The sequence below is a fragment of the Protomyctophum parallelum genome (assembly GCF_964188405.1).
Source record: "Protomyctophum parallelum genome assembly, chromosome: 16".
Taxonomy (NCBI): Eukaryota; Metazoa; Chordata; class Actinopteri; order Myctophiformes; family Myctophidae; genus Protomyctophum; species Protomyctophum parallelum.
Window position 1 is genome coordinate 20120353 of NC_139711.1, and position 27270 is coordinate 20147622.

The window sequence follows — 27270 nt, forward strand, 5'->3', positions numbered from 1 at the left end:
CTCTCCTCTGGGTCCTCTCACTGGGTCCTCTCCTCTGGGTCCTCTCACTGGGTCCTCTCACTGGGTCCTCTCCTCTGGGTCCTCTCACTGGGTCCTCTCCTCTGGGTCCTCTCACTGGGTCCTCTCCTCTGGGTCCTCTCCTCTGGGTCCTCTCACTGGGTCCTCTCCTCTGGGTCCTCTCACTGGGTCCTCTCACTGGGTCCTCTCACTCGGGCCTTCCCTCCTCTGGCGTCCTCCCTCAGCGCCTCCACAGACGGGTCCTGCCACGGGCGGACAGGGCACATAATACAACAATACAACATCAGAGCCAGGGGGGATTAGATTACTAACAGAAAACATTAAAGAGTGAACACAAAGCAACAGTTCTCTGCAGCTTTTTTATTTAGAAGTGCTGAATGCATTTTCTGAAGGCACTCTGCGTCGCCACCCAAGTGATGTCACTCCTCCATGTCTCAGGCTGTCACTCAAGTGACTACTGGCCACTCACAGCGCCTCTTTTCCGGGACTTATGTAACGCACGCGGAAGCTGCTCATTGAAGGCAAATGCTTTGCAGGGAATCTCGGGAAAATTGTGCCTTCAATTGTGACATGCGCCTCAGAGCCGGAAAGGGCGTCTACGTTTATAGATTCTTCTATGCTTCTTCTGCCCTCTGCTCCTCTGCACCAAACAACTTTCTTCTCTCTGGACTGCTCTCTCTCTCTCTGCACTGCAGTCTGCATTTTAAAGCCTCCACCCAATTGAGCAGGTGCAGGTGATTTCCTATAATCACCAGCTCTCAGAAACCATTCTGGCACTGGCTCAATCAAAACCGACCCCGTCACATAAACACAAACATTGAAGACGAAGGTGAGTACGCAAATTGTGATTGTGCCGGAATGAGATGATGTATGATGATAAGAGCGCCCCTCACTTCACACGGGTGTGATTGTTTTTGTTTTTTTCCTGTTGTCTCTATCAGCTTACAGGTTGTTGGATCCAAGCCACAGTGAACCAAACTGTTTTGGTAACCTGGCCGAGAGACACGATGGAGGGTTGAGATATCTGCATGACAGAGATCACATATGGAAGCTGATGAAGGAAAACAACCTGTGTAGGCAGCTGGACTGTGGCTCTGCTCCCTCTGGGATCTGGATCTATCATACTGGTTGGAACATGGAGATGATCTGTCTAGGTAACAAACAATCAGTGGTGGAAAGTAACTAAGTACTTTTAGGTATTTTAGGTATACTTTTTAGGTGTTTGTACTTTTACTTCTACTTCACTACATCTCGGAGCCAAAATGTGTACTTTTACTCCACTACAATTGATTTGAAAACTTTAGTTACTAGTTACTTTGGCGATTTAAACATACATTAACCACTTCAACCCTATACATTTCGGCCATTTGAAAATAGCCGATTTACAAGCTCTCAATGTGTCGCAGATCTGCTATTTTCAATACATTTTCTACACATTTTGAACTTGTGAAATGGGACATTCTGCAACATGAGTACTTTAAGTACATTTTGATGCCGATACTTTTGTACATTTTAAATTCCGTACTTTTACTTGTAACGAAGTATAGTTCTACAGCAGTATTGGTACAATGGAGTACTTTTTCCACCACTGCAAACAATGAAAGGCATCTATGGGAGGTGCCAGTGACTGGCTATATAGACTGCAGAAAGGTGCTCAACAACATTTTCATGTCTATACTACAGAGCTCAGGTTGGTGGGAGGAACCAGTGACTGTGATGGTACACTGGAGAAGAAAGAGCATGGAAAGTGGGCTACGGTTCAGGATCGTGAACGCCAAATTAAAATGAGGACGGCGCACGAAGTGTGTCGACTGCTGGACTGTGGCTCTGCCGTTTCGACGGAAACAATCGGGGATTGGAGTTGGGACCCTAAAATCACCAAGATGATCTGTTCAGGTATAACAGATTTTGTCTGTCTGTCTGTCTGTCTGTCTGTCTGTCTGTCTGTCTGTCTGTCTGTCTGTCTGTCTGTCACGGCATTCCCCTGGGTGTCCAGATGTGTGAAGTGCATGTTCATCAATGGTACGTGCCGTGGACTGATAAGCGTGTGGAGGTGGTCACTCACCAGCAGTCTCAGATGAGGCAGTAACAGGCTCAGCCGATCAAAGGTTGTGACTCTCCCTCGTTTTTATTTATGTATTTTATTTTATTGATTGAATACTATATACTGCTAAAAGTATAACACAAGAAGTCTTGGGAACTTGTTTCCATTGTGGTCCTTTTATTCAATTAATCAACATAGCATTCCCAAATCATATGTTCCCTCAATCCCTGCATTCTGTTTTGCCAAATTATGCCCTATATTCCCTCAGCCCAATGTTCCCTCAACCCTCTGTTCCTCCATCCCAAAATAGACCCTATGTTCACTCAGCAACACATATCATATATGGCCCTTCCATAATGTGCTGTCGGGGTAACCTGTTACAACATTTATTAATGTGCTTGTAAGGCACTATAATACTCATTATAAAGGTTTATAGACTCTGGGGGTGGGGGGAGAGAGAGAGAGAGAGAGAGAGAGAGAGAGAGAGAGTGTGTGATGCAGTCTAAACACAATTATTTGAGATAATCAAAATTACTTTGCAAACATGTAAGTAGCAGATCTACAAGCTGGTTGTGAGCTTGTAGATCGGCTATCAGTGTCCCGTGTGTTCCATACTCTCTCTCTCTCTCTCTCTCTCTCTCTCTCTCCCTCTCTCTCTCTCCCCACCCCCAGAGTCTGTGAGGTTGGTGAACGGGCCTAGTGAATATTCAGGCAGAGTGGAGGTGAAGTCTAACCAGTCGTGGGTCTCAGTGTGTGAAGGTGACTTTGACCAGCAGGACGCAGAGGTGGTGTGCAGGCAGCTTGGCGGGGGAACTCATGCAGTCCTCCAGGGGGCGCTCTATGGAGAAGGGAACGTTCCAATGTGGACCAGAGAGTTCCATTGTGAAGGCAACGAGTCCGTTATCCTGGACTGTAAAACCTCAAACTCAACTAGAAACACATGCTCACCTGACAAGGCTGTTGGACTCACCTGTTCAGGTAAAATATCAACTATACGCTTTTTTAATTATTATGGTGTCTGTGTGTGCATGTGGTATGTGTGTTCTACACATAAGTAAAGTTACAAATTCCCACCCAGTGAATATCAAATAAATAGCAGCAAATCATGTCCTTCAACAAATAAACCAACCTGTTGCACTCACACACTCACACACACTCTCACACACACTCTCTCTCTCTCTCTCTCTCTCTCTCTCTCTCTCTTTCTCTCTCTCTCTCTCTCTCAACCAACACACCAACAAAACAACAACTGAACATTATTGATTGTAGCCACAAGGTTTTCATCAATCATTACTTTTTCTTTCAATTTCTTTCCTTCACTGTTTATTCTCTGTTGTCTCTGTATACAGAGTTCAGGTTGGTGGGAGGAACCAGTAACTGTGCCGGTGTACTGGAGATGGAAATCGGGAAAGCGTGGAGACCGACGTTTGATCGGTATCGCGACTGGGACATGAAGGATTCACATGTGGTGTGTAGACAGCTGGGCTGTGGCCATGCTCTTTACATAAAACGCACAAGGCGGGGTTCTAAACGCCATGCTGTATGGCACACCATATCCAACTGTAAAGGATCTGAGGCTGTGGCAAAAGACTGCATTACAAAGGAATGGACTTACTCTGGTAAAACTAACGACTTATGGGAGATAACATGTTCAGGTAACCCCATTTAGACCTGAAGTCGATTCTACAAATGTCTTCTAAATCCTGACAGTTTTCTGAAAAACCTCATGTTTCTATGGCAGTTGTTCTCAAACATTTTCATGTCAAGGACCCCCAAAAGTGTATGTATTTGGCCGCTGTCCGCCATCTGAAAATGTGTTGTTCCAGGGATCCCCTCAGAAGCAAAGATTTGAGTTAAAATTGTTCGCTCTGAAGGAATATATATTCAAAGATTTGGGCCACATTTTCACACTTTTTCAAAAATAGCAGATCTACAAGAGCTTTTTTTTTTTCAATAGCTAAATTATAACATAATGTTATAACATAATGTTTAAAACACCAAAAGGGGTTCCCGCCCAGAATGGGTTTACAAACAATGACTAATGAGTAATACAGTAACATGTATTTAAGACATGCCCAAATGCTACCACCCTATGACTCTGATGAAGACCGCAAGGTCGAAACGTTAGTCGTTTGTATACTCAGCACCTAAATAAAAGGCTCTAAATGTCCGTGCTGCTCCAGTCTCTTATGTAATACAGTAACTTATTTCATCTATCTATCTCAGCTATAGAAATATTTTGACAAATTGAAAAACCTTTTTAAAAGAAGTAGTATTCTGCACAATGAGTACTTTTAATGTTGGCACTTTGTATTAACATGAACCGGCTGGGGTGGGTGTGTTGCGGTTGCACATCATCAAACCAAAAAAGACAGTTTACTGGCCTCAAGTAGCCTATACCCGCTCGTAAATTGCAATAACAACAATTAGAATAAATTACGAATTATTGAGAAGTGTGTGGTACTGAGCGCAGCGTGACACACACACAGCTAACTGCGCTCTGTAGTAACTAGTTGGTGTTGGCTAGACCTCACTCTGTGGTGTTGGTGTTAGACCTCACTCTGTAGTAACTAGTTGGTGTTGGCTAGACCTCACTCTGTAGTAACTAGTTGGTGTTGGCTAGACCTCACTCTGCAGTAACTAACTAGTTGGTGTTGGCTAGACCTCACTCAGTAACTAGTTGGTGTTGGCTAGACCTCACTCAGTAACTAGTTGGTGTTGGCTAGACCTCACTCAGTAACTAGTTGGTGTTGGCTAGACCTCACTCTGTAGTAACTAGTTGGTGTTGGCTAGACCTCACTCTGTGGTGTTGGTGTTAGACCTCACTCTGTAGTAACTAGTTGGTGTTGGCTAGACCTCACTCTGTAGTAACTAGTTGGTGTTGGCTAGACCTCACTCTGCAGTAACTAGTTGGTGTTGGCTAGACCTCACTCAGTAACTAGTTGGTGTTGGCTAGACCTCACTCAGTAACTAGTTGGTGTTGGCTAGACCTCACTCAGTAACTAGTTGGTGTTGGCTAGACCTCACTCTGTAGTAACTAGTTGGTGTTGGCTAGACCTCACTCTGCAGTAACTAGTTGGTGTTGGCTAGACCTCACTCAGTAACTAGTTGGTGTTGGCTAGACCTCACTCTGTAGTAACTAGTTGGTGTTGGCTAGACCTCACTCTGTAGTAACTAGTTGGTGTTGGCTAGACCTCACTCTGTAGTAACTAGTTGGTGTTGGCTAGACCTCACTCTGTAGTAACTAGTTGGTGTTGGCTAGACCTCACTCTGTGGTGTTGGCTAGACCTAACTCTGTAGTAACTAGTTGGTGTTGGCTAGACCTCACTCTGTGGTGTTGGCTAGACCTCACTCTGTTGTGTTGGCTAGACCTCACTCTGTGGTGTTGGCTAGACCTCACTCTGTGGTGTTGGCTAGACCTCACTCTGTGGTGTTGGCTAGACCTCACTCTGTAGTAACTAGTTGGTGTTGGCTAGACCTCAGTCTGTGGTGTTGTCTAGACCTCACTCAGTAACTAGTTGGTGTTGGCTAGACCTCACTCTGTGGTGTTGGCTAGACCTCACTCTGTAGTAACTAGTTGGTGTTGGCTAGACCTCAGTCTGTGGTGTTGTCTAGACCTCACTCAGTAACTAGTTGGTGTTGGCTAGACCTCACTCTGTGGTGTTGGTTAGACCTCACTCTGTAGTAACTAGTTGGTGTTGGCTAGACCTCACTCTGTAGTAACTAGTTGGTGTTGGCTAGACCTCACTCTGTAGTAACTAGTTGGTGTTGGCTAGACCTCACTCTGTGGTGTTGGCTAGACCTCACTCTGTGGTGTTGGCTAGACCTCACTCTGTGGTGTTGGCTAGACCTCACTCTGTGGTGTTGGCTAGACCTCACGCTGCAGCAACTAACTAACAGTGGTGTTATGGTGGTGCAGTGCTCTGCCCTTCAGCATCTCTGAAGGGACCCAACTCATAAACTATGATATAGATATAAAGATATAGTGAGAGACCCAACTCATAAACTATGAGGTCCTGTTCTCAGGTATAGAAGATATAATGGTGCCTCTCTCAAGAAGGCAAAGTGTCAGTTTCATCCCCACAGCCATCAGGCTCCTTAATTAATAAACACAAACTCCCTAATACCTGATCCAGCTCAACTGGTCCAACTGGACTTGCCCCATTTATGCACGTCACACACACACACACACACACACACACACACACACACACACACACACACACACACACACACACACACACACACACACACACACTGGATGAGCTGGACTCGGTGTGCTAATTGCTTCCATTGTGCATCATTGCATGCATGCACACATACACACATGAAAACTACACACAAACACATAGGGTATTCCACAACTATAGAGAGGACATATTGCTTTCTTTAAAAAAACAACTTTGCTTGGTGTTTTAATTGTGTATAAAATGATGTATTGTCTTGTCTTGAATGTATGCATTGACCCACGCAAAATGATTTTCCCTGGATGGATAATAAAGGACATCTAATCTAATCTTTCTCACAACAAGCAACACAAAATGCATTTGCCATGAAAAGCTCTGGTAGAGTCACAACCTAGCCTGGGCACCATTCCATTTCGGGTTTATGATCCGGTCAGGAGCGGATGATATCGCTACGTCATGTTGTAGTATTGTTTTGTAGTCATCAATCTTCCGGAACTTCCTTTTCCCTCAAACCGATTTTTCTCAATAAAAGCTACAGGCTACGAGAGCTTTTATTGTTATTCTTCCGTTTTGAGGGAAAAGGACGTCCCGTTTGATTGTTCCTGCCTGATGACTACAACATGACGTAACGATATCATCCGCACCAGACCGGTTCCCACGGCACTTTTGGAACAGAGACCAGGCTTTCCTCCGAGGTGGAAAGCCTGGTGAGGTGAGGTTAGTCACAACCTGAGAAGGTATGGATCCCAATAAGTGCTTGAACACACACTGGTGTCAAGATAGCTGATATAACACCTAGTACATCTGACTGCCGGCTTAAATCAATCACAGGGATTGTTATGTTTGATTGTACAGGTAAAAACACCCATGGTGGGGTCCACCCCACCCCACCTCGAGGTGAGCTGAGATAGGGTCTCAGGGTGAGGTAGGCTCAGGGGGGGTGAGGTGGAGTGAGATAGGGTGCACAGTGAGAGTGAGGTGAGTCGTTTTGAGATGGGGTGGGGAAAGGTGGCTGCATAATATTACAGTATGCTACAGGATATTTTTATTTGGGTTGAGTTCAGTATTGTTTTTGGCAGCAATTTTTGATTTTTAGTTTTAGTCAGATTTTCTTGAATAGTTTTAATTTTGTTTTAGTCACATTTTAGTCACCTGGAATGTTTGTTAGTCTAGTTTTAGTCGACTAAATATAAGATTTTAGTCGACTAAATCTACAATTGATTTAGTCGACTAAAATGTATTTTGGCGGTCCTTGATGCCCTCGTAATGACACTTGCTGAAAATAGCCGATCTACAAGCTCACAACGCCTCGCACTGCGACGCGTTGTGAGCTTGCAGATCGGCTATTTTCAGCATGCAACTAATTGTAAAATTACTTATACTGGATCTCTTGTCCACTAGCCACTAGTGACTAGTCCCTTCCTAACATTTTAGTTAGGAAGGTTCTGTGGGGCTGCCGGCATACTAGGCAGCAGACCAGTACAACACTGATGACTGAAGAGATAGCATCCATAGCTGTGGAGCACCCAGCTCTCCCAGTGCAGTGCAGTGGCAGATTAACTGGGATTTAGAGCTTCCTCCACTATACTGAACCAACACACAGCAAGGGGACAACACAACGCAGGAGGTCATTCAGCCGGCCGCATGTGGCCCAGCGTTTCCCACATGGTCCGGCTTTGATTGTCTCGATGATGCATGGAGCCCATTTGCTCCTACAGTGACCACAAAACCCCTCTGCTCACATCCTACATGGTCTCACTCTCATTCATACAGGTGTCGTTCTAAATGAACAAGGTGCATTGACACAGATTGTCACATGTCACAATAGAGGGTGGGCACATAGTGAGTTGCAAAGTGAGTTTAATGTCGTGTAAACGTTGTTTAATGCAATCAGATAGGACTTTTCTGTTTATGGGCTGTCAAGGCCAGAAAGTAGTTTTTTGCCACTCGGTAGGCGTTCCCGCATAACTTCTGGGCATGATGATGATGTCATGCGCATACCCTCTATAGAGCCATCATGTGTCAATATTGTCAGAATGTGTCAGTTTTAGTTTCAGTTTTAGTTTATTTGTTGACGGAAATTTTCAGTATATTTAGTCTTAGTTTTAAGTCATCATAGCTTAGTTTTCATTTAGTTTCCATTTAGTTTTCGTCAGTGGAAAAAGGTCCAAGGTCCAAAATGACATGGCGTAGGACGATCGAGAAGGAGCTCCAGCAACAACATCAGAGCTGGGGGACCATAGAGAATATGGCAAAGACAGATACAAGTGGAGGAACTTTGTTGCTGCCCTATGCGCCAGCCGGCGTAATGGGGATAAGTAAGTAAGTAAGTGGAAAAAAGTAGTCGACGAACATTTTTAGTTGACGAAATCAACACTGGTTTAGTTGTAACATAGAAATAGAATATTTTGCGAGAGGTTCTGATCTACTGATGAGTGATGAGACACACTGTGACATTAATACATTGTTGTATTGTAATAAATATTGTGTAGTATTACCATATTCTGTAATGCATCTTTTCTAGTATTGTAGTTATTTTTTTTTGCATTATTTGAAGATAAACACAATAAGTAGATTGCACCTACACCATGTGATGGGGGCACACACACACGTACACACACGTACACACACACACTCTGAATCTAGCAGAATGCAATTTACAATGGAAACAAGCTTCCTGTGTTGTCCTTTTAACAATCATTGTAAACTCTCTACAAATTGAAAACTGTTAATAAAGTAATCAATCAATCAATCAATCACGAGGCTATGCCACCAAAATGTGGAATGCTCTACCAACAGCCATCGGAAAGCGTGACTGCTTACCCTCCTTCAAAACCTCCACAAAAGAGCACCTATCTGTCTGCAAATGGTAACTGGTCCTATTAATCTCAACACCAGAAATGACCCCCCACTACCACCCCCAACTGTTTACTGTAGGCTACATTTTATTTGCTGATTATGTTATGTCTGGTGTATTATTGTATGTCTAGTTTAAATGTCTCTATGAATTGACAGTCAGGAGTCGACCACAATGGAAATAAGCCCTCAGGCCTTTTTGTGTTATCCTTTTAGCACTATTGTATAAATAATCATACTAGTCTAGTAGTGTACTGGCACAGTACTGTACTGTTAATAAAGTATTCAATCAATCAGTCTGTCAGTTAGTCAGTCAGTCAGTCAAATGTCGGTGATAAAATGGCCACCAACGTAATCAAAAAAGTCAACCAAAGAACAAGATTCCTTTACAGGATCTCCTCACTGGTCAACAAAAACACCTTTAAGACCCTAACAGGAGCCCTTGTACAAGGTTTCTTTGACTATGCATGCACCTCTTGGTACCACAGCACCTCAAATGCCCTTAAAACAAGGCTCCAGACTTCCCAAAACAAACTGGTCAGGCTCCTACTTGGCCTCACCCCCCGAACCCACCTCACCCCTACCCACTTTGACAGGCTGGCTTAGGGTCGATGACAGAGTACAGCGTCTTGCAATGGGTCTGGTCCACAAGATTCGATACACCACCCATGTAGGCCTACCTGTCTAAATACTTCCTTAATGTTAACGAAGTCCACACCCACAACACCAGAGGGAGTGCAACAAACCATGTGCAACCCAGATTCGGCACAAACAAGGGACAAAATAATTTTCGCACGTATGCCACCAAAATGTGGAACGCCCTACCAACAGTCATTAAAACATGTGTTTTGATGATTTGAACATGGTGGACCCTATAGCTAAACAAGTGTAATGAGTAATGCTTTATTGGGTCGTCCACTCACATTTAACAGTTTTTGTATTGAGTTGTGCTTGAAATGTACTGTAATTCTGCAAACTGTTAATACATATTTCAATCAATCAATCAATCAATCAATCAATCAATCAATCAATCAATCAATCAATCAATCAATCAATCAATCAATCAATCAATCAATCAATCAATCAATCAATCAATCAATCAATCAAATAAATAAACGCAGAAGTTCCGAGCACCAAAAGTGGACCAAACACTACCATCTAGTGTTATTTTGCTGGAATATCACCGTGCTTTCTTTCTGCTGGCGGCGCCCTGTGCTCCGCTCTCTCTGTCATGACGATCACTGGCCGCTAGTAACGTTCCTGTGTCAGACCTAGCCTGGGTAAACCTGGGGTAAACCCCTCCCAATGAAATGTTGTCCAGCAGGGGGAGTGGGTTTACCCAGGCTATGTCAGACCACACAGTGTCACATAATACCGCTGGCTCAAGAAGGCACAACAACACCACGGCACGGATACCTGCAACTTAATCCTGGTAAACAACCGCTGTGTCCCACTCGTTCCTAGAAGAAGATTAGATCATCACACAGAGTCCTTCGGATGAAGAAGAAGAAGACGCGATTTTGGACGCAGCCACCATAGCAGCAGCGCCAGACAGCAGTAATAATAATAATAATGGCAACCGTTACAGAAGACGTCAGACTGACAAACTACCAGGGCTTTTTGTGCGTCGGTTTCGCTGGGTTTTTCAGCAAGACCGTCACGTCGCCTCTGGAGGTGGTGAAGATCAAGAGCCAGGTGGGCACTTTCCACTGCAAGAGGGGCTTCTGGCACACTTTTCTCCTCGTCGCACAGAACGAGGGACTCAGGGGATTCTGGAAAGGGAATGTGGTCTCCTGTCTCCGACTGTTTCCCTACAGCGCGGTGCATGTAGCAACGTACAAAAAGTAAGCGAATTGAGACAGACACACTCACACAAATATTATAAATATGAAATATTGTACACATATTAATAGGTTGTAGCCTGTGGGACACATTCAAACTGTTAATTACTGGGGGGACAGTGGGGTAGAAAGAATGCTGCACCCTCTTGTAAACAAGTGTAATGCTTTTTTATGGTGTCGTCCACTCACAGTTAACAGTTTTTGTATTGAGTTGTGCTTGAAATGTACTGTAACTCTGCAAACTGTTAATAAATACTTCAATCAATCAATCAAAAAGCTACCAGTGTCTTGTAAAAAGCCCGCTGAAAAAGTGGATAATAGCTTGAACATGTACAACTACTGCAAGCATGGTTGTTTGTGTCTTCAATTGTGTCTAATTTGGACTGGACAGCAAATTAAGGAAATGCATTGTGTACTTTAAAATGGAACAACGTGTGATCATATTATTATTAGCAAGCCAAGCTCTGACAGTAGCTTTAAGCTTCTACAAAACCAACACATACATGACTTCCTGTTTTCTGGAACGCGAGTGTCACGCCTTCACTATTGGTCCAATCAGAACGCTAGGATTTACTCGGACGATTTTGGTGTCATTGTAGGGCAAGAAAATCCCCCCCCCCCCCGTACCGTACAGCTATTGATTGTAAACAGACTATCGGGGATATAAATAATAATAGTATATGATGAGGTGTAACACGTGTCATCTAGTTAGTACCTAAGGTTAGTACTTTAATAGAGTAGTTATTGCTGTAGCCTGTCATGATGGGTGAAGAAGGCACGTGTAGGCTATATGTAAACAACAGCACACACCCCATCCCCTCTGCAAATGATTGTTCTGTTCTGTACACAATGTTCCTTCCTGGAGAGAAGAGCTCTTCTGTTTTATGATTATCCCTCATAAACAGTACGCCTTCCTGGATAATATTAGTTGGTTGATTAGCACACTAATGAATAATAATGACCTGCTTAGTTTTGTTGATGCTGCTTTTCAAATACCCAAGAGGCACTATTTATTATGTTCTTTCTGGATGCCTTGTCAGCAAATACAATTCCTGATTATTGTTTGTAAATAACAGAATGAAACGGCCAGCAGCAACGTTTTAGTTGTAGTTGCTATATTTAACCATGACACAAATCTGCAAACCTGCTTAAAAACAATTATGCCATGCCTGAATAATCCCCTCTCGACTGTCCCAGCCAACGCCCCACTATAGAGGGTATGCGTGTGACATCATCATCAAACCCGGAAGTTATGCAGGAATGCCCACTGGGCAACAAACTACTTTCTGGCCTTGACAGCCCATGCATCCAAACAGAAAAGTCCTATCTGATTGCATTAAACAACGTTAAACAATGTTAAACTCACTTTGCAATGCATGTTGCTTTGCCACTCGATTTGCCACTCGACGTGCCATTCACTTTAAGCATGCGCATACCTTCTATATCTTAACCCCTCTCGGCATATCCCTGCCTAAAAACTCATCACAATGACAAATGACAAAACTGTCATCACTCGACCCCCAGCCGACTCCCCTGCCGGAAAGTCTGCTGTCAGTCCCTGGCTGCCGACGCCTGAAACCCCCCACCCGGCCTTCTCTCTCTGCTGAAGCCCCCTGACCTTGTCTGCTGATGCCCTGCCTCAGACCATTTCGTTTTAGTCAAGTCAAAATTGTCTAGTTTTAGTTGACTGAATATCATAAGATTTTACCATTCATCAGTGAAAAAAAGGTAGTCGTTAGTTTAGTTTTAGTGGTCGCAGAAATGAACACTGAGACCGCCATGAGAATTTTTAGGAGTCTCTCACAACAACCACGTCCTGTGGAGTCAGATTCACTGACTGTACAGGGCAGCCTGTACAGTAAAACTTTATACATTATTCATTACAGTAAGGGGAGTTATGTCCTCCCAGTCAGCTGTAGTCTGTGCAGTGTGCTGTGTGGTGCTACTTTTACCCAAGACATGTGACGTCACCCGATCTTACCTCCTGACATAGTCACAGTTAAGGTCACACCGGGTGCGATTTTCAGATTTTTTTTTTTCCTCCATCGGTTTTCCAAAAAACGCGCCCAGTGTGCAACCACCTTTACAGTCAGGAAAAGACAGCTTGGTCTTTTCACAGGCATGAAATTAGGCTGATTTTGTAATTTGTTCTCTTGTTCAGGTTAAAAACTATGTACTGCCGATTAGATCATGGCTTGTAAGCAACGCAGCTGAATACAATTAATGATGGGTGTGTTAAGGCCCAAACCGCACCAATGATTGGCCATGCAACTCCTTGCAACCAAACGGTTGCGAGTAGTTGCATGAAATCAGTATCCTCAGTGGCAGTTGCAAGGACTTGCATTGGTGCGGTTTTGGCCTAATGTGCCTAGAGCCATGGGTGTGCCAATTTGCAAGTAGGCTTGTATTGTCAAAGCACATTGACAGTGACAGACACACCTAAATCTTTTTAACCTGAACTGGAACACAAAAGTCAAACTCAACCTAGAGTTTCATCCCGCATTAAGAGTGAGATGGGTTTTTGAGATTGTCAGGACTTTTAAAGCAAAACCAGGCCCATTAGAGTTGAGACACATTCCATACATTCTACAAAAGCCTGTTGCACGGGTGCCACCTCTCGGCCATCCCCCATATAGCTGAGATCCCACCCCGTCCACGTGACAACCCTCTACCACACAATGATCAGCTGTTAACCCGTTACGACCCACCTCAGACCCATTCTACCAATGCATTCTAAATCAGTAGTTTAGATTGAACCCCAGAATTATATGTATTTGGCAGAAATGTTTCATGTAAAAAAATGGCAGATGTACAAGCTGGCAGAGACTCGCTGTGTTTACATTTTGTCCATATTCAGTAATTGTCAACATTAGCTGTAAGTCACTGTATTGTTAAACGACCACAAGCCAACATTCAAGTTTCAAATGCACAATGCAGCAGAATTCTTCCAGGCCTTGAGCAAGAGACACTGAACCCCAAACTGCTCCCGATGAGCAGGTTGGTGCCTTGGCCTGGTTTCCTCCAATTTACAATTTACGATTTAGGCATTTAGCAGACGCTCTTAATCCAGAGCAAGAACAAAAAAGCATGGGAATACATCACATAAAAAGCATTTATCATGAAACATGCGTAAGCTAAGAAAGTAACAGTGGAATATCTATATAATTAAACTATACATATATACTATACTATGCTATACATAATGTACTGTCTATGACGTGCTATGACTACATACAATGCAATTATAGTGCTGTCTACATAATATGCTATAAGTCTGTATCAAGTGCTATCTAAGTGTACAGAAATGCTATCTAAGGGGGTAGGGTAAGTGCTATGGGCCGTGTGTGTGTGTGTGTGTGTGTGTGAGAGAAAGGCACTATATAAATGCACCAATCACAATTCTTTCATGTGACTTTGATTTTTTCGTTCCCACCTTCTGAGTGTTTATATTTTCTTTCTTCCATCTCCAGGATAGTCCACCTGCACATGGATGAATTGGGCTACATATCTCAGTGGAGGGCTATATTTGCTGGAAGTGTGGCGGGAATAGCGGCTGCCCTGGTCACGTACCCTCTGGAGGTGGCAGAGACCAGGCTCATTGTTCAGAACTGCAGGGAGCCCACGTATGTCGGTGTGGTTCACACTCTCACAAAGATCTACCGGGGCGAAGGACTTCTGGCACTTTATAGGGGCTTCTCTCTCACCGTCTTAGGTAAACTAAACATCAATACACAAATAGCATTCATTCATTTACAATAAGGTTGTGGCACGATGATAAAGATGATAAATGATAAAGATAATGTTGGAGGTTGACTGTGTCATTGCTGACCACTTATTTTCAGAAATTGTAATATGTAGCTTCAGTGTGTTCTATTCTAAATAATTTAAACCGGGAAAGGATCTGTGTCATTTTAGATTTTTAGCGCTCAAAAATAGCAGATGTACAAGTTCACTTTGTGCCACGCTGTGAGCTTGTGCTGCTATTTTTGAACATTTTAGAAAAATCTTCAAAGTGTTTTTTGGAATTATTTGGAATTATGAAAAATAACTACTGGTTTCTCAGGTCTTAAGTTTGGCAACCTGCATTTTCTTTCACTACAGGTGCATTCCCCTTTTCTGTTGGGTGCTGTGTGGTTTACATGAACCTGGATAAGCTGTGGCAGCAGCCTCTTTTCCGTTTAACTTCACTCCAGAACTTTATTATTGGCTGTGTTGCTGCAGGAGTGGCACAAACCTTGTCTTACCCATTTGAAACTGTCAAAAGGAAGATGCAAGTAAGTTTACTAATTGGTGGTATTGATCTTGTTCATTGCATGCAATTTGTATGTAAGGCTATTGTTTCTCGCTCTTTTGCCTACAATCATTTTGAAATCTCAGTAAGAAATAGTATGTTGAATTGAATTGAATTGCATATTTATTTGGTTACATTTTGAAAAGTAGTGAAGTTATATGGGTTTCAATTTCAGAAAATGAAATTAATAAGGGGGCACGGTGGCACAGTTGGTAGTGCTGTCGCCTCACAGCTAGAAGGTCCTGGGTTCGATTCCCGCTCTGGGCACTGTGGGTGCTGGCGGCGTGTTTCCTCCTCCACGTCATCAGTGCCCATACCCGAAGGTGGGGTTGGCGAAAGGGCCTTTCTGTGTGGAGTTTGCATGTTCTCCCCGTGTCCCCTAGGGTAGGTACCCTCACAAAAACATGCAGTAATCCTGGTCTCTAAACTGCCTCCCCCTGGCCACCCGGAGCGCCTGATGGAGGGGAAAGGAACTGGTTGGAATAATGTGTTCCTTCCACGCGCTACGTCCAACCAGGGAAACTCCCCCCTGTCAGGTGTAAAGGAGCAACTTGGACACTCAAGCATGAAGGAAGCATGAGTTAGGTCCGTTGCTCTCCCCAGGTTGGCGGAGGGTGTGTAGAGCCCAGGATCACATTAGATGATTGACACAGGGGTGAAAAATGGGTTACAAAATCGTGGGATAAAAAATATATTAAAAAAAAAGAAAATTAAATTAATACTACATGAGTAGTGCATGCTTTCATGTGTCTTGTCTGTCTGTCTTTCCACAGCTAATCTTACAAACTACTTGGTGGATCAGTGTCATATTTATTTTCCGTGCTATATAGATATATATGTATATAGTACCATACGCGATATAAGCAGGGGTGTCAGTGGTGAACGCAGTACCACGCCTTGGTACCAAAACAAAAGTGATGTGCACGCGTAGGTATGGAACGGTGCACGCACATGCATGCTAGACGTGTCCCCCGGCCTAGATTCAAGAGAACGCCCCTCACCCCCCCCGTGTCAAGTACCGTGCCCAAATAAAATGCTACCACTTTGCATAACAACACGTGAACGCACGTTCTCATAGCAACACAGCACAGCAGTGATAGCAGTATTGCTCATGTAGGCTGCTGCTTCTGTGTTCTGCACGCAACAAGAATGCCCCCTCCTCTATCAAAGAAGATATCATTCAAAGCAAACTTTAGTTTCGCTACGCAGCGCAGTAGAGAACTTTTTCTGATTTATATTAAGTCTACTTTTGTGTTGTGTGCGTCTAAAACTCATAATACACTATAAACAATATAGGCTTAGGCTACCAGCAGTTCTCTGTGTGTGTGTGTGTGTGTGTGTGTGTGTGTGTGTGTGTGTGTGTGTGTGTGTGTACACACACACACACACACACAGAGTGTGTACACACACACACACACACACATGGGGAACAATAGGTCTTCGAAGGGCAGAATACTACTTCCGGTTTTATCAGCCTATTATTAGCTACCGTACCACAAGGTTCAACAGCAGCTGAGAATGCAAATGTAGTCTTTGGTCTGCTGAAGCTATAGATAGCCAGTAACTATCACACAGTCGGCTAGTTGGGTGTCACTTGTTTCTAGTATATCAAACAATAAAACAACTTTCAGATGTGATAGTTACTACAATTTAAAACTCTCACATATCTATTATGAGACTTATCCACAGTTCCTCTGTCATCAACAGCTCGGAGTTAAGTGTCAGTGAGAAATGGACAATAGAAACGCAATCTTTGTAGTAGTAGATTAACCTAGGTATTGTTTAACTGATAAGTTTGCTGAGCATTCATGTACCTTAACAAAAGGTCATCCAGTGTGATTGTAAAACTGAATTATTCTATTCCCAGCAAAACCGTGATAACTGCACTGTGAGTTTTTTTCTGTTCTGCGGAATATTACCGATTCCTATGCTAGGCTATTAGGTCAACATTATCTATTGAAATATGTTGTAGTCACTTTGTTGTGTTCACAACTATCACACATTTGAATGTTCTTATTGATCGATCTGCCCACATAAAAAATAAAACCAGAGTATCTTCTTGATGTTAAATGCACATTTTCACTTTTGCAAGTTAATCATGTACCAATTGGTCCATTGAATGAGCCTTACTCAGTGGAACCAGAAGCTTACATTTTCCTTGATGAAAATAAAAGTAATGTAATACACAGAGTTTGTGTCCATCACATCCGTGAACCCAATTGCACTTACTTAATCTGTCTTCTTTTAATATGCCACCTTCTTCCTGAAGTTTGGTTTATTAGATACCTCATGACACTTTACTGACTGACATTTGTATTCTCCTCTCAGGCGCAGAGTGCCCGGTTGCCCCATTTTGGTGGAGTTGACGTTCATTTCAGAGGAATGGTGGACTGTTTTAGACAAGTGGTGAAAAACAAGGGCATCCTCTCACTTTGGAGTGGCTTTACTGCCAATGCAATAAAGGTATGGCTTGACTCGACGGTATATGTTGGCTATAAATTGCCGTACTCTACATTGTTTGTTTATTCATGTCAACTTGTCAAGTAAGACACGATTGTACACATGGCTGTTCACATCAATAGTGTGTGAGCTTGATGTCACAACAGTCACATGCGTCAAAATCGTACTTTGTCTGTTACATTAAATAATTACAACCTCTGTTCCAGATAGTAAACGACGTGTTCAGATGAGTTCAAGGGGCGTTACACTGGCAGATAAAAAGTTAAACTTAACTTGAAACCAGCTCAACCTTTTTGTAGCTGCTGTAGCAACTACTAATATATATATATGACTGTATGTCGCTGGCTTACATTGAAAATGAATGGTAGCCTGTATCTTTATAGCTGTCAGTGTGAATGCAGCATTACCTTGAATTATTTTATTTTTGCCAAGAGATACCGTCGTGCGGCGGCGTATACATTAGACGTGTGTGGGTGTGGGATGGGGTTTGGAAAGCAAAGCTCTACGTGTAATACATGAAGGTATGCCACAACGCTAGGTGGGCAGCTTCTATTTCTGGCATAGCATGCTCTGTTCTGTTATTCCACCTCCAAATGTCATTTGATGGCAGTTTGCGGCCCCAATATGTAAATGCTCAGAACGTGCACCGCGTTGTGAGCTTGTAGATCTGCTATTTTCTCCCTAATTTAGTCATGAAATTATTTAGTCATGAATTATTCTTTTGAATAATGTTTTAATTAGTTTTAAATTTACATTAAAATTTACATTTTAATTTACATTTTTAAACAACTGTAATTATCCCATTTAGAATTGAATTTAGTTTTAAATTTACATTTAAATTTACATTTTTAAACAACTGTAATTATCCCATTTAGAATTGAATTTAGTTTAAAATTTACATTTAAATTTACATTTTTAAACAACTGTAATTATCCCATTTAGACCTGAGGACGATTCTACAAATGTCTTCTAAATAATGACAGTTTTCTGAAAAACCTATGTTTCTATGTCAGTGGTGCTCAAACTATTTCATGTCAAGGACCCCAAAAATAATCTGTAATTGGCCTCCGACCCCCATCTGAAAATATGTTGTTCCAGGGATCCCCCAGAAGCAAATATTTGAGTTAAAAAGTTTGCTCTCAAAGAATATTTATTCAAAGATTTACGCCACATTTTCACGATTTAAAAAAAATAGCAGACCTACAAGCTCATAGCGCGGCACTCGGTGCCACGCTATGAGCTTGTACGAGCTTGTGTTTGAGAACCAGTGTTCTAAAATATCTACCCCTTTCTTCCACAGATTGTTCCCTACTCTGGCCTTCTCTTCACCTGCTTTGAGATGTGCAAGCAGGTGTGCCTTTACCGCAACGGGTACATTGTCTCGCCGCTGAGCTACACACGCAAACCAGGGGTAGACCAAAGCCTGAGGCCTTACGAGTTGGAAGAGGTGAAGCGTCGTGTGAAAAACATGAGCTTTCGGTCACAGGCGTCATCCTTTGAAAATCGTTGGTGACACAGCGCGATGAATTTTGTCTTCTATGCCGGAATATACTCCTCCTCACCTCACTGGTGAATATTTTATAAGACATGGACTGGCCAAATGGGCCTTGAACCTTTTACTAGCTGCTATGGCAGAAGCTAGTGTCAGTCTTAATCCTCCTATTCTCCTGAATTTCAGCTTTCATGTGCAATCACACCGAACTTTGATTCGGCCTATCTCCGGTTGGATTCTGCCATTGCTTTCCAATGGAAATGAAGCGGTGTGTTGCCGTTCGAGGATTTCCGCAAAAAAGACTCCATTCCCATTGAAAAGCATTGGCAGAATCTGACCCCATAGGCAGAATTTAAGTTTGATGTGACCGCACCCTTCATTTGTTCATGGCAATGATATTATACGTACTTGACTTGACATCTACTATCATGCATTTCTGCCAGCAAAGCTCTACCTCTATCACAACAGTTATTCTTCTGACAGTATTATCTCTCCATGTATTATTATCTTGGTCTGACCATGGCCTTACATGGTGCAAAGCACAAACTTTAATTTATATACATTTTTCTTATCTTTCTTAATATTTCTGTAACTACTATTCGTATTTAAACCATAGTAACATGGTTTGCTACATGGTTGTAATGTGCCTTGGGTGTCATTATTATTATTATTATTTTATTATTTTGTAGTGTTTTTAGAATTGCACAACTTGGCCTTAATCCAGAAGATGAGACTGATATTATTATGAGGTTACAATGCAGTTAGGCTAGAAAGACATCCCAATCTAAAGTCAAGGTGCTGGACAAACAGAAGTTCAGTTCAACAGTAAAATGAGTGAGGTCCACACATCGGTTCTCAGCTCCACTTTCTTTTTATTGGTATTCAATGCACACGATCACAAGATCTTTTATCAGGAAGAACTAGCAGCAATAAAAGTCTGAACCGGTGTGCAGACTTTTAATTGTTTATTACTATAATACAGTAGGCTTCCTAACATTACAGTATTGGCCTGACATTCAGGCTGATGTTATAATGAATGAATGTAGAACAGTAATTGTTCACATGCCATTTGGCTGCTCTATGTTTCACCTGTACAAACCCTGGAAATTTGACATGTGTTGTTTAAAAAAGAAAAGAAAATCATCATGCTGTATGAAAACACATTTCAATATGTTACATACTTGATTCTGGACTGTCAACAATAGCATTGTGGGGTTCTAATAAACCATCGCATTGCATTGTAGTGAGACTTGTTTTCGTGGGTCCATGTGGTCACTAGTGATTGTTTTCATTTTGTTGCCCTCGGGTGGAAACCTTGTATGTCCAAAACCGTTTTTATTGTTTTAACCCATTAAAACAGGGAAAGCATCCGTGTCATTTTAGATTTGAGCTATATAGCGTCGGGTGGAAACCTCATGTGTCCAATGCTTTTAAGTTTCAGGATTCAAATTCAAAAGTAGTAGATCTACATGCTCAAAACATTGCTTGGCAGCGCATTTTGAACTTGTGAATCTGCTACTTTTGATACTTTTTGTTTGATGCTGTAGTATGATCAAGTATAGGGTGTTCATTTATGAAAAAACACAAAGTTAAACTAGAAAAAGTGCCCCATTGGGGCACAGGTCTCCACCAGGAGGAGAGGAGTGTTTGTGATAGATAGTGTATACTGATGTGGCAGTTTTACACACACTAAACGCGTGAGGAATAATTCTTGATTATCTTCATTTAACGTGCACAGCAGTACACGGATGCTGCAGCACCGGCGGGTCTCAAGGCAGCCAGGCACAAAGTCACAAATCAGAGGTACAGATTATATCAGTGATAGACCCCACCCAGAATTTGGGGCAGAAAGAGACATGAGAGAGAGGGAAGGTTTAGGAACAGGAGGGGACCAGGTGAGCAGGAAATGGTCCCAGGTCACAGGAGCCATGTGTCAGGCACTGTTGTTATCACAGCGTGGTTCAGAGCTTCAAAGCGTTTGTATAGACTCATGTCATGCTGTCAATACATTTAAATGTCCTTTTGGTGTGAATGTATGATGGAAATTCCTCGTCAATACCGATTTGTGTGATGATGGATAAAATGTATACGAGTAATGTTAAGAACTGTGTTTTGCAAAAATCTGCCTCATATCAGGCAGATGCGAAAAATGCAGGGTAAAGGTGTTTTCCTTGCCCTCTAGGCCTAGGGAGTGCGCATACAAAGTTGTACTGTACACAGATCAGTGACGTTATCAGTAAAAACAGGAATTGGCCTGTTATAGCACCACCATGAGGCTAATTTGACAAAATTGCATTCACGGAAATGGCACACTGTTCATGATTTGTGGCATTTTGTTAGAAAAGGACCAATCCTGCAAGCTTTAGAAGGCAATCTTAGCCAAACGGGATGGAATATAGCAAATGGGACAGATCTGTGTTGATCACATGACTATAGAGATAGTGTATACCGATTTGCGTGATGTATGGTTAAAATGTGTACGAGTAATGGAATGTGTGTGTTTAGTATAAATCGGCCTCATGGTGGTCACTAAAGGAAGCGCTTGTTTTACAGGCAACCGGATTAAGGTTGGCGAGGGGTCCTTTAAAACCACCGGATTAAGGTTGGTGAGGGGTCCGTTAAAACGACCAGTTTAAGGTTGGTGAGGGGTCCGTTAAAACGACTGGATTAAGGTTGGTGAGCGGTCCGTTAAAACGACCGGTTTAAGGTTGGTGAGGGATATATTGCGTTATGGTTGGGGTTTGAGGTAGGTAGTAGCCGGCGCTGTAAAACAAGCGTCCCATCAGCGCCCATCGAAACCGAGGCTCTGCATAAAAGGTAGTCCCAGTTTAGCATCTGCCGGGCCAACGGTGCCGGAGATTAGCTGTACACGGACGGACAGACACACACACGGACGGACGGACGGACGGACGGACGGACGGACGGACGGACGAAGTGCAAAACATACTCTCTCCCCATGCCTTCGGCCTGGTGGAGACAAATATGGAGATAAGGGGTTTCTTAGAAACATAGGCTTTTCAGAAAACTTATTTAGAAGGCATTTGGCCTCAGGTCTTAATGGGTTCAAAAAAAGGGGAAAATAGAACTACCGGTAAGCTCTCAACAACAACATGCAGGTCTATATATATTACCCCCCATTTGTCTGACACCTGTGATCCAACTTCTTACACCTGTTAATGTCACTAATCCTATCTGAAGTGTCTGCACAATAGTGTTGCATTTCCAACTAACCATAGCCTACAATTACTTTCTCTCAAAATAATTACGTGAAATTATGTTGGGTTGGTATAATTGGGTTCTCTTAGCTTTGATTAGTATATTCATTTAAAAACGTACAATTAGATCAAATCATTATGAGAAATTGAAGATTAGAGGACATGAACTGGTTAGATGACCTTTCCTTACTATTGGGACCCAATTGAGAGGGCCTCCTGCACAAAGCTGACATTTGATTTGACCTTGATCCAGTTAAAGAACATGACATGATGATAAATACCCTCCAATTCGGCACTGTGTGTTTAAAACTGACAATATCAAAACAAGTAGCAGCCCTATGAATTGATTGTGTAACGTGGTGCCATAAATTGCGACCCCCAAACTTTGCTATTATTTGCCCTGACTTGAGAGTCATGAGGAAGACAGACAAATGTGTCCAAGGACATTCTATCCCCGCCCACAACTTCACTTCACACAGCTTGCAACCAATTAAATCTGAGTGTGAGGCTCACGTTTTTTTCCTCGCCGTCCAGCCTTCTTCTTAAACGCCCTGTCAAAGTTAGCAGAACGTTCACTTCACCTCTGTCGGCATACCCTACCGGTCCTGTCCTGAGTGAGTCCTGCGGCTGTCTGAACGGGGAGGACATTTGACAACATCTGAAAACATGAATGAGACGGCAATTTCTTTCGCCAAGGACTTCTTGGCTGGTGGCATATCCGCTGCCGTCTCCAAGACAGCTGTTGCTCCCATTGAGAGAGTGAAGCTCCTTCTCCAGGTTAGTAATAATTGTTACATAAGTTGTTCGGGAACAATGGGGCTTTATTCTTTTCTCCCACTGCGGTTATTTGGCAATGAGCATTGTGCAACCGTCTCTCAATGCTAACGTCAGCTAGCTAGCAGCTAGCTCATGGGCTGTAGCGGTAGGTAATTCGACATTTGACTTCTTCCTGTTTCTTGCTGTCGTCTAAAAGGTTGAGATAATTAAACTTGTATGTGTATGCCCCATTTCATATACCATATCACAGGTGCAACAATGTGCTTCGTAGAAAAGAACAACTTTAAAAGAGGGGGAAATGTTTTTTGTTAATGGGCCAAAAATGAATAGTTGTGTTGACTAATGGCATATTTTTCCCCACTTCCTGACAGTGATACGTTAGTGAATTCACACATTGTTCGTGTCAAATGACCACCAAGGTCAACTCAAAGGGGTTAGCGTCGGTCCCCATGTTTGAAAGTTTGCCAGTTTGTACTAGCGGCGCATGGTGCGTCGAGGCTCAAATTACATGCAGGAGGCGGGGCTGTGAATTTGGTCAATGGCTGCCATGAAGTTTTTAGTAGTAGGCTAATGGTCTTGCTATGAGTAGTAGGCCTCAACTGAACGGCTAGTATTTCAGTCTCCCTTATGCGAGTTTTTCTTCCTAGGATGGCTGGGGGATTCGATGAATTTGGAGCGCTGTGATTGGTTGTCAGTGGAGTAGGAAGCGCTGGGCTGTGTTTTGGACCGCACACAAGTGTTTATGCCTACCAACCTTAATCCAAAAACTATTAAAAAATCCGCTGTGGCGGCAGTGGGGCGCGAACGGGCAAAGCATGTATTACAAATCGACGTAATCCGCGAGGCAGCTGGCTGGGGGTTTGTTTATTAGAAGGTGAGGTTCTGCCCGTGCGGGCGGCGCTTTCCTTGACTACTAGTAGTAGGGAAGCCCCGCCCTAGTAGCCGGCGTGGTAAAACGAGCGCTCCTTTCCTGAGCTATCCTAGGAATAAAAAAACTTTCCTCCGCGAATGGCAGCGTGGTGTAATTTAAGTTTGTACTTTACTCCGTTACAATTATTTGACTGCCTTAGTTACTAGTTTGTAGATTTAGATTATTTAAAAAAATTGCATTATGAACCGTTTCAGCCCATTTGAAAGTGGCCGATTTACAAGCTCACAATGCGTCACTATGAGCTTGTAGCTATGCTATTTTCAAAAGTTTTTATATATTTGAATACCTGGAAATGTGCATTATGAGTACTTTCTAGTCTACTTTTGGTACATTTTGATACCAATACTTTTAATCAAGTAAATTGAATTCCAGACCTTTACTTGTAACAGTATTTATTGATCCCTTTAAAAGTAAAAACATGTCCACCTGCTATTTTGCATATTATATTTTTAAGTTGTCACAGTTTTTTTGCGGCTTACGCCTTTATTGATTTTTTTAAGGGACAGACAGTAGGCTGACAGGAAACGGGAGAGAGATGGGGGGATGACATGCGGTAAAGGCCGTGTCGGGTCCGGGAGTCGAACCCGCGGCACACCGCGACTGGATCACCAGTCCGGTGCCCAGACCGTTACGCTACGGCCTGGGCCAAGTTGTCACAGTTTAACCTTCAAATGTTGACGTTTGAATTGTGACTCCTCAAAATGTGATACAAATCTATGACCCTTGAATAGTAGGCTGGTTGAGAACAACCTTTTTTGTATTAATCACTAATGCTAAAATTAATCTCAAAATCACTTTGCTTATTCCAGGTACAACATGCCAGCAAACAGATCACAGCTGCCCAACAGTACAAGGGCATCATGGACTGCATCGTTCGTATCCCCAAGGAACAGGGCTTCATGGCCTTCTGGAGAGGGAACCTGGCCAACGTCATCAGATACTTCCCCACCCAGGCTCTCAACTTTGCGTTCAAGGATAAGTACAAGAAGGTCTTCCTCGACGGTGTGGACAAGACCCAGTTCTGGAGGTACTTCGCTGGCAACCTGGCCTGTGGCGGTGCCGCAGGTGCCACCTCCCTCTGCTTCGTCTACCCACTTGACTTCGCCAGAACGCGCCTCGCCGCCGACGTCGGCACGAGTGGAAAGCGTGAATTCAGTGGCCTCGGCAACTGCTTGGCGTCGATCTTCAAGTCTGACGGCCTCAAGGGCCTGTACCAGGGCTTCAGTGTGTCTGTGCAGGGCATCATCATCTACAGAGCTGCCTACTTTGGCGTCTATGACACAGCCAAGGGTAAATTCAAATTATTTCTTGGCAAAATGTCTACCAGGGTTTGGGTGTTTAGGTGAACTCTTGGACGGTCCTAATCCTCTTGCATCATTTTTCTCCAGGTATGCTGCCAGATCCCAAGAATACACACATTGTTGTCAGCTGGGCAATTGCTCAGACTGTGACTGCCTGCGCCGGTTTCGTTTCCTACCCCTTCGATACCGTCCGCCGTCGTATGATGATGCAGTCTGGACGCAAAGGAGGTAAGTTAAAATCTGACAGAGAAAAGACAACGCTCATGCACTTTAACACTAGTTTCCAAAAACATTATTGCACCCACAAAGTGCCCATGTACAAATTTTTTTGGCTTTTCTAATCCTTTAGTTCAGCACCTGCCCAATTTATGGGATTGGATGTGCGTGTAAAGGTTAAATCTGAAACATTTTTAAGCTTAAAAAAAACCTTGCAACGTTTGTGTGATGCATCTTTGTATTTCCTCCCCCCCCCAGCGGACATCATGTACAGTGGCACCATGGACTGCTGGAGGAAGATTGCCCGTGATGAAGGCAGCAAGGCTTTCTTCAAGGGAGCCTGGTCCAATGTGCTCAGAGGCATGGGCGGAGCCTTTGTGCTTGTCTTGTATGACGAGCTGAAGAAAGTCATGTAAATCATTTTGTATGTCCACTGTTCATGTCGTGAAGTGTAACTGTAACATACCATGTACATTTTACTTAATGCTGCAATATTTATAGGGACCAGCTAGTATTTTATTACTAGTTGTACCAGGGGAATCCGTTTAGAATTTGTTTCTTGGCCCATGTTCGTTTAGTATTTTGTCATTGCCCCTCACCAGAATGTCATTCCCTAAACACAGGAACCTTGTCGGAAAAAGTGAATAAAAGCAATTAACCTACATGACTCCCCTGCCTGTTTGAATGTTTTTTGTTTGTTCCAGAGTAGCCCTACCTGAAACCAAGTTAGACTTCTGCTGGATTCATTGGATGTTATCCTGGGGTAGTAGTTTCACTGAGGGTGGTCTGACTTGGTGTTTCAGTGTTGGTGATAACATGGGAATATTGCAGCAGTGTCATGTGACATGCTTGAGTTGTAAGTACACATTTTTGCTAATTTGAGGACCTTTAGTGCTTGTAAAAATAGTGGTGTGCACCAGGATTGCCTGTGCCACTGTGTGGCTTGTTCCACATATCTTATCTCTTCCTGACTTTAATCTGTGAATTAGGACTTTAACCTTGCGCTGCTTGCCTGAGTGACACACCTGTTTTCAGGAAAGTCACTAACAGTCAAGGACGACACACTAATATTCAGTGCATGTTCCCAGAACATAATCATCTACAGGACTGTAAAGGGTAGCGTTGCGTGCCTGATGACATTTGAGTCGCTGTTTACATGCCTGGACTGTCCTGCTCAGAGTGTGATGAAACACTGATCACACCAGTTGTAAAGTAGCGTGGGGTTCTAGCCAAATGTCTGTCAACATAGTCTAGCGGTGAGTATTCATGCCCTCTCAACTATCACAGGGGTCATATTTAAGTGCCAGGCCTGTAGTAGCTGGCTACAAACCTTGCAGTCTCGTGACTGCTTAACTACCATGTCTTGTCAAGTGATCAGCACAAAGTAATGGTTACGGATAGTACCACAGTACACTGTAAAATCCAATCGTAGATGGGCAACCTTTGGGGAACAAGAATGTAGATGCCTACCCTGGACCTGGGAGAAATTGTTTGCCACAGATGCATATTGTGACTGTACAGTGTCGTATTTATATGCATTAAAATTTTGGGAGTACCATTTTAATCTAAAAGATGCTCGTTGCCATCTTATAAGGAATTATTTTAGAGAGCATATTATAATTGCATGTTGACTCATGTCAC

The 27270-nt window shown here is 43.0% G+C and overlaps 2 protein-coding genes and 1 long non-coding RNA gene across 4 annotated transcripts; all 3 read left to right on the plus strand.

Moving 5' to 3' along the window:
• Positions 1-1720: 1720 nt before the first annotated feature.
• LOC310873549 lies at positions 1721-3879 on the plus strand. Its single transcript, XR_014570502.1, has 3 exons — positions 1721-1914; positions 2735-3040; positions 3412-3879. It is a non-coding gene; the product is annotated as an uncharacterized lncRNA (long non-coding RNA).
• Positions 3880-6113: 2234 nt separating this feature from the next.
• Positions 6114-20432, plus strand: slc25a43 (solute carrier family 25 member 43). 2 transcript variants are annotated; one of them, XM_083785736.1, is made up of 6 exons: positions 6114-6127; positions 10493-10949; positions 14417-14658; positions 15048-15220; positions 17566-17700; positions 18998-20432. In XM_083785736.1, the coding sequence occupies exons 2-6, from the start codon at positions 10678-10680 to the stop codon at positions 19208-19210; spliced, it is 1035 nt and encodes a 344-aa protein (XP_083641862.1). In that variant the 5' UTR covers positions 6114-6127; positions 10493-10677; the 3' UTR covers positions 19211-20432. The 2 variants fall into 2 exon arrangements, with proteins under 2 accessions (XP_083641862.1, XP_083641861.1); XM_083785735.1 differs by lacking the exon at positions 6114-6127 and having other exon boundaries at positions 10451-10949.
• A 2533-nt stretch (positions 20433-22965) lies between these two features.
• Positions 22966-26296, plus strand: LOC310873631 (ADP/ATP translocase 3-like). Its single transcript, XM_083786174.1, has 4 exons — positions 22966-23181; positions 24922-25402; positions 25501-25641; positions 25888-26296. The coding sequence occupies exons 1-4, from the start codon at positions 23071-23073 to the stop codon at positions 26043-26045; spliced, it is 891 nt and encodes a 296-aa protein (XP_083642300.1). The 5' UTR covers positions 22966-23070; the 3' UTR covers positions 26046-26296.
• The last annotated feature ends 974 nt before the right edge of the window (positions 26297-27270 follow it).

What these genes read in the sequence shown, in the direction of transcription:
- slc25a43 (XM_083785736.1), top strand. Translation starts at nt 10,678, where the DNA reads ATGGCAACCGTTACAGAAGACGTCAGACTGACAAACTACCAGGGCTTT. An exon ending in CATGTAGCAACGTACAAAAA is followed by an intron (nt 10,950 to 14,416) that starts GTAAGCGAATTG and finishes TTCCATCTCCAG; the next exon opens with GATAGTCCACCTGCACATGG. An exon ending in TTACTGCCAATGCAATAAAG is followed by an intron (nt 17,701 to 18,997) that starts GTATGGCTTGAC and finishes TTTCTTCCACAG; the next exon opens with ATTGTTCCCTACTCTGGCCT.
- LOC310873631 (XM_083786174.1), top strand. Translation starts at nt 23,071, where the DNA reads ATGAATGAGACGGCAATTTCTTTCGCCAAGGACTTCTTGGCTGGTGGC. An exon ending in CGTCTATGACACAGCCAAGG is followed by an intron (nt 25,403 to 25,500) that starts GTAAATTCAAAT and finishes ATTTTTCTCCAG; the next exon opens with GTATGCTGCCAGATCCCAAG. An exon ending in GCAGTCTGGACGCAAAGGAG is followed by an intron (nt 25,642 to 25,887) that starts GTAAGTTAAAAT and finishes TCCCCCCCCCAG; the next exon opens with CGGACATCATGTACAGTGGC.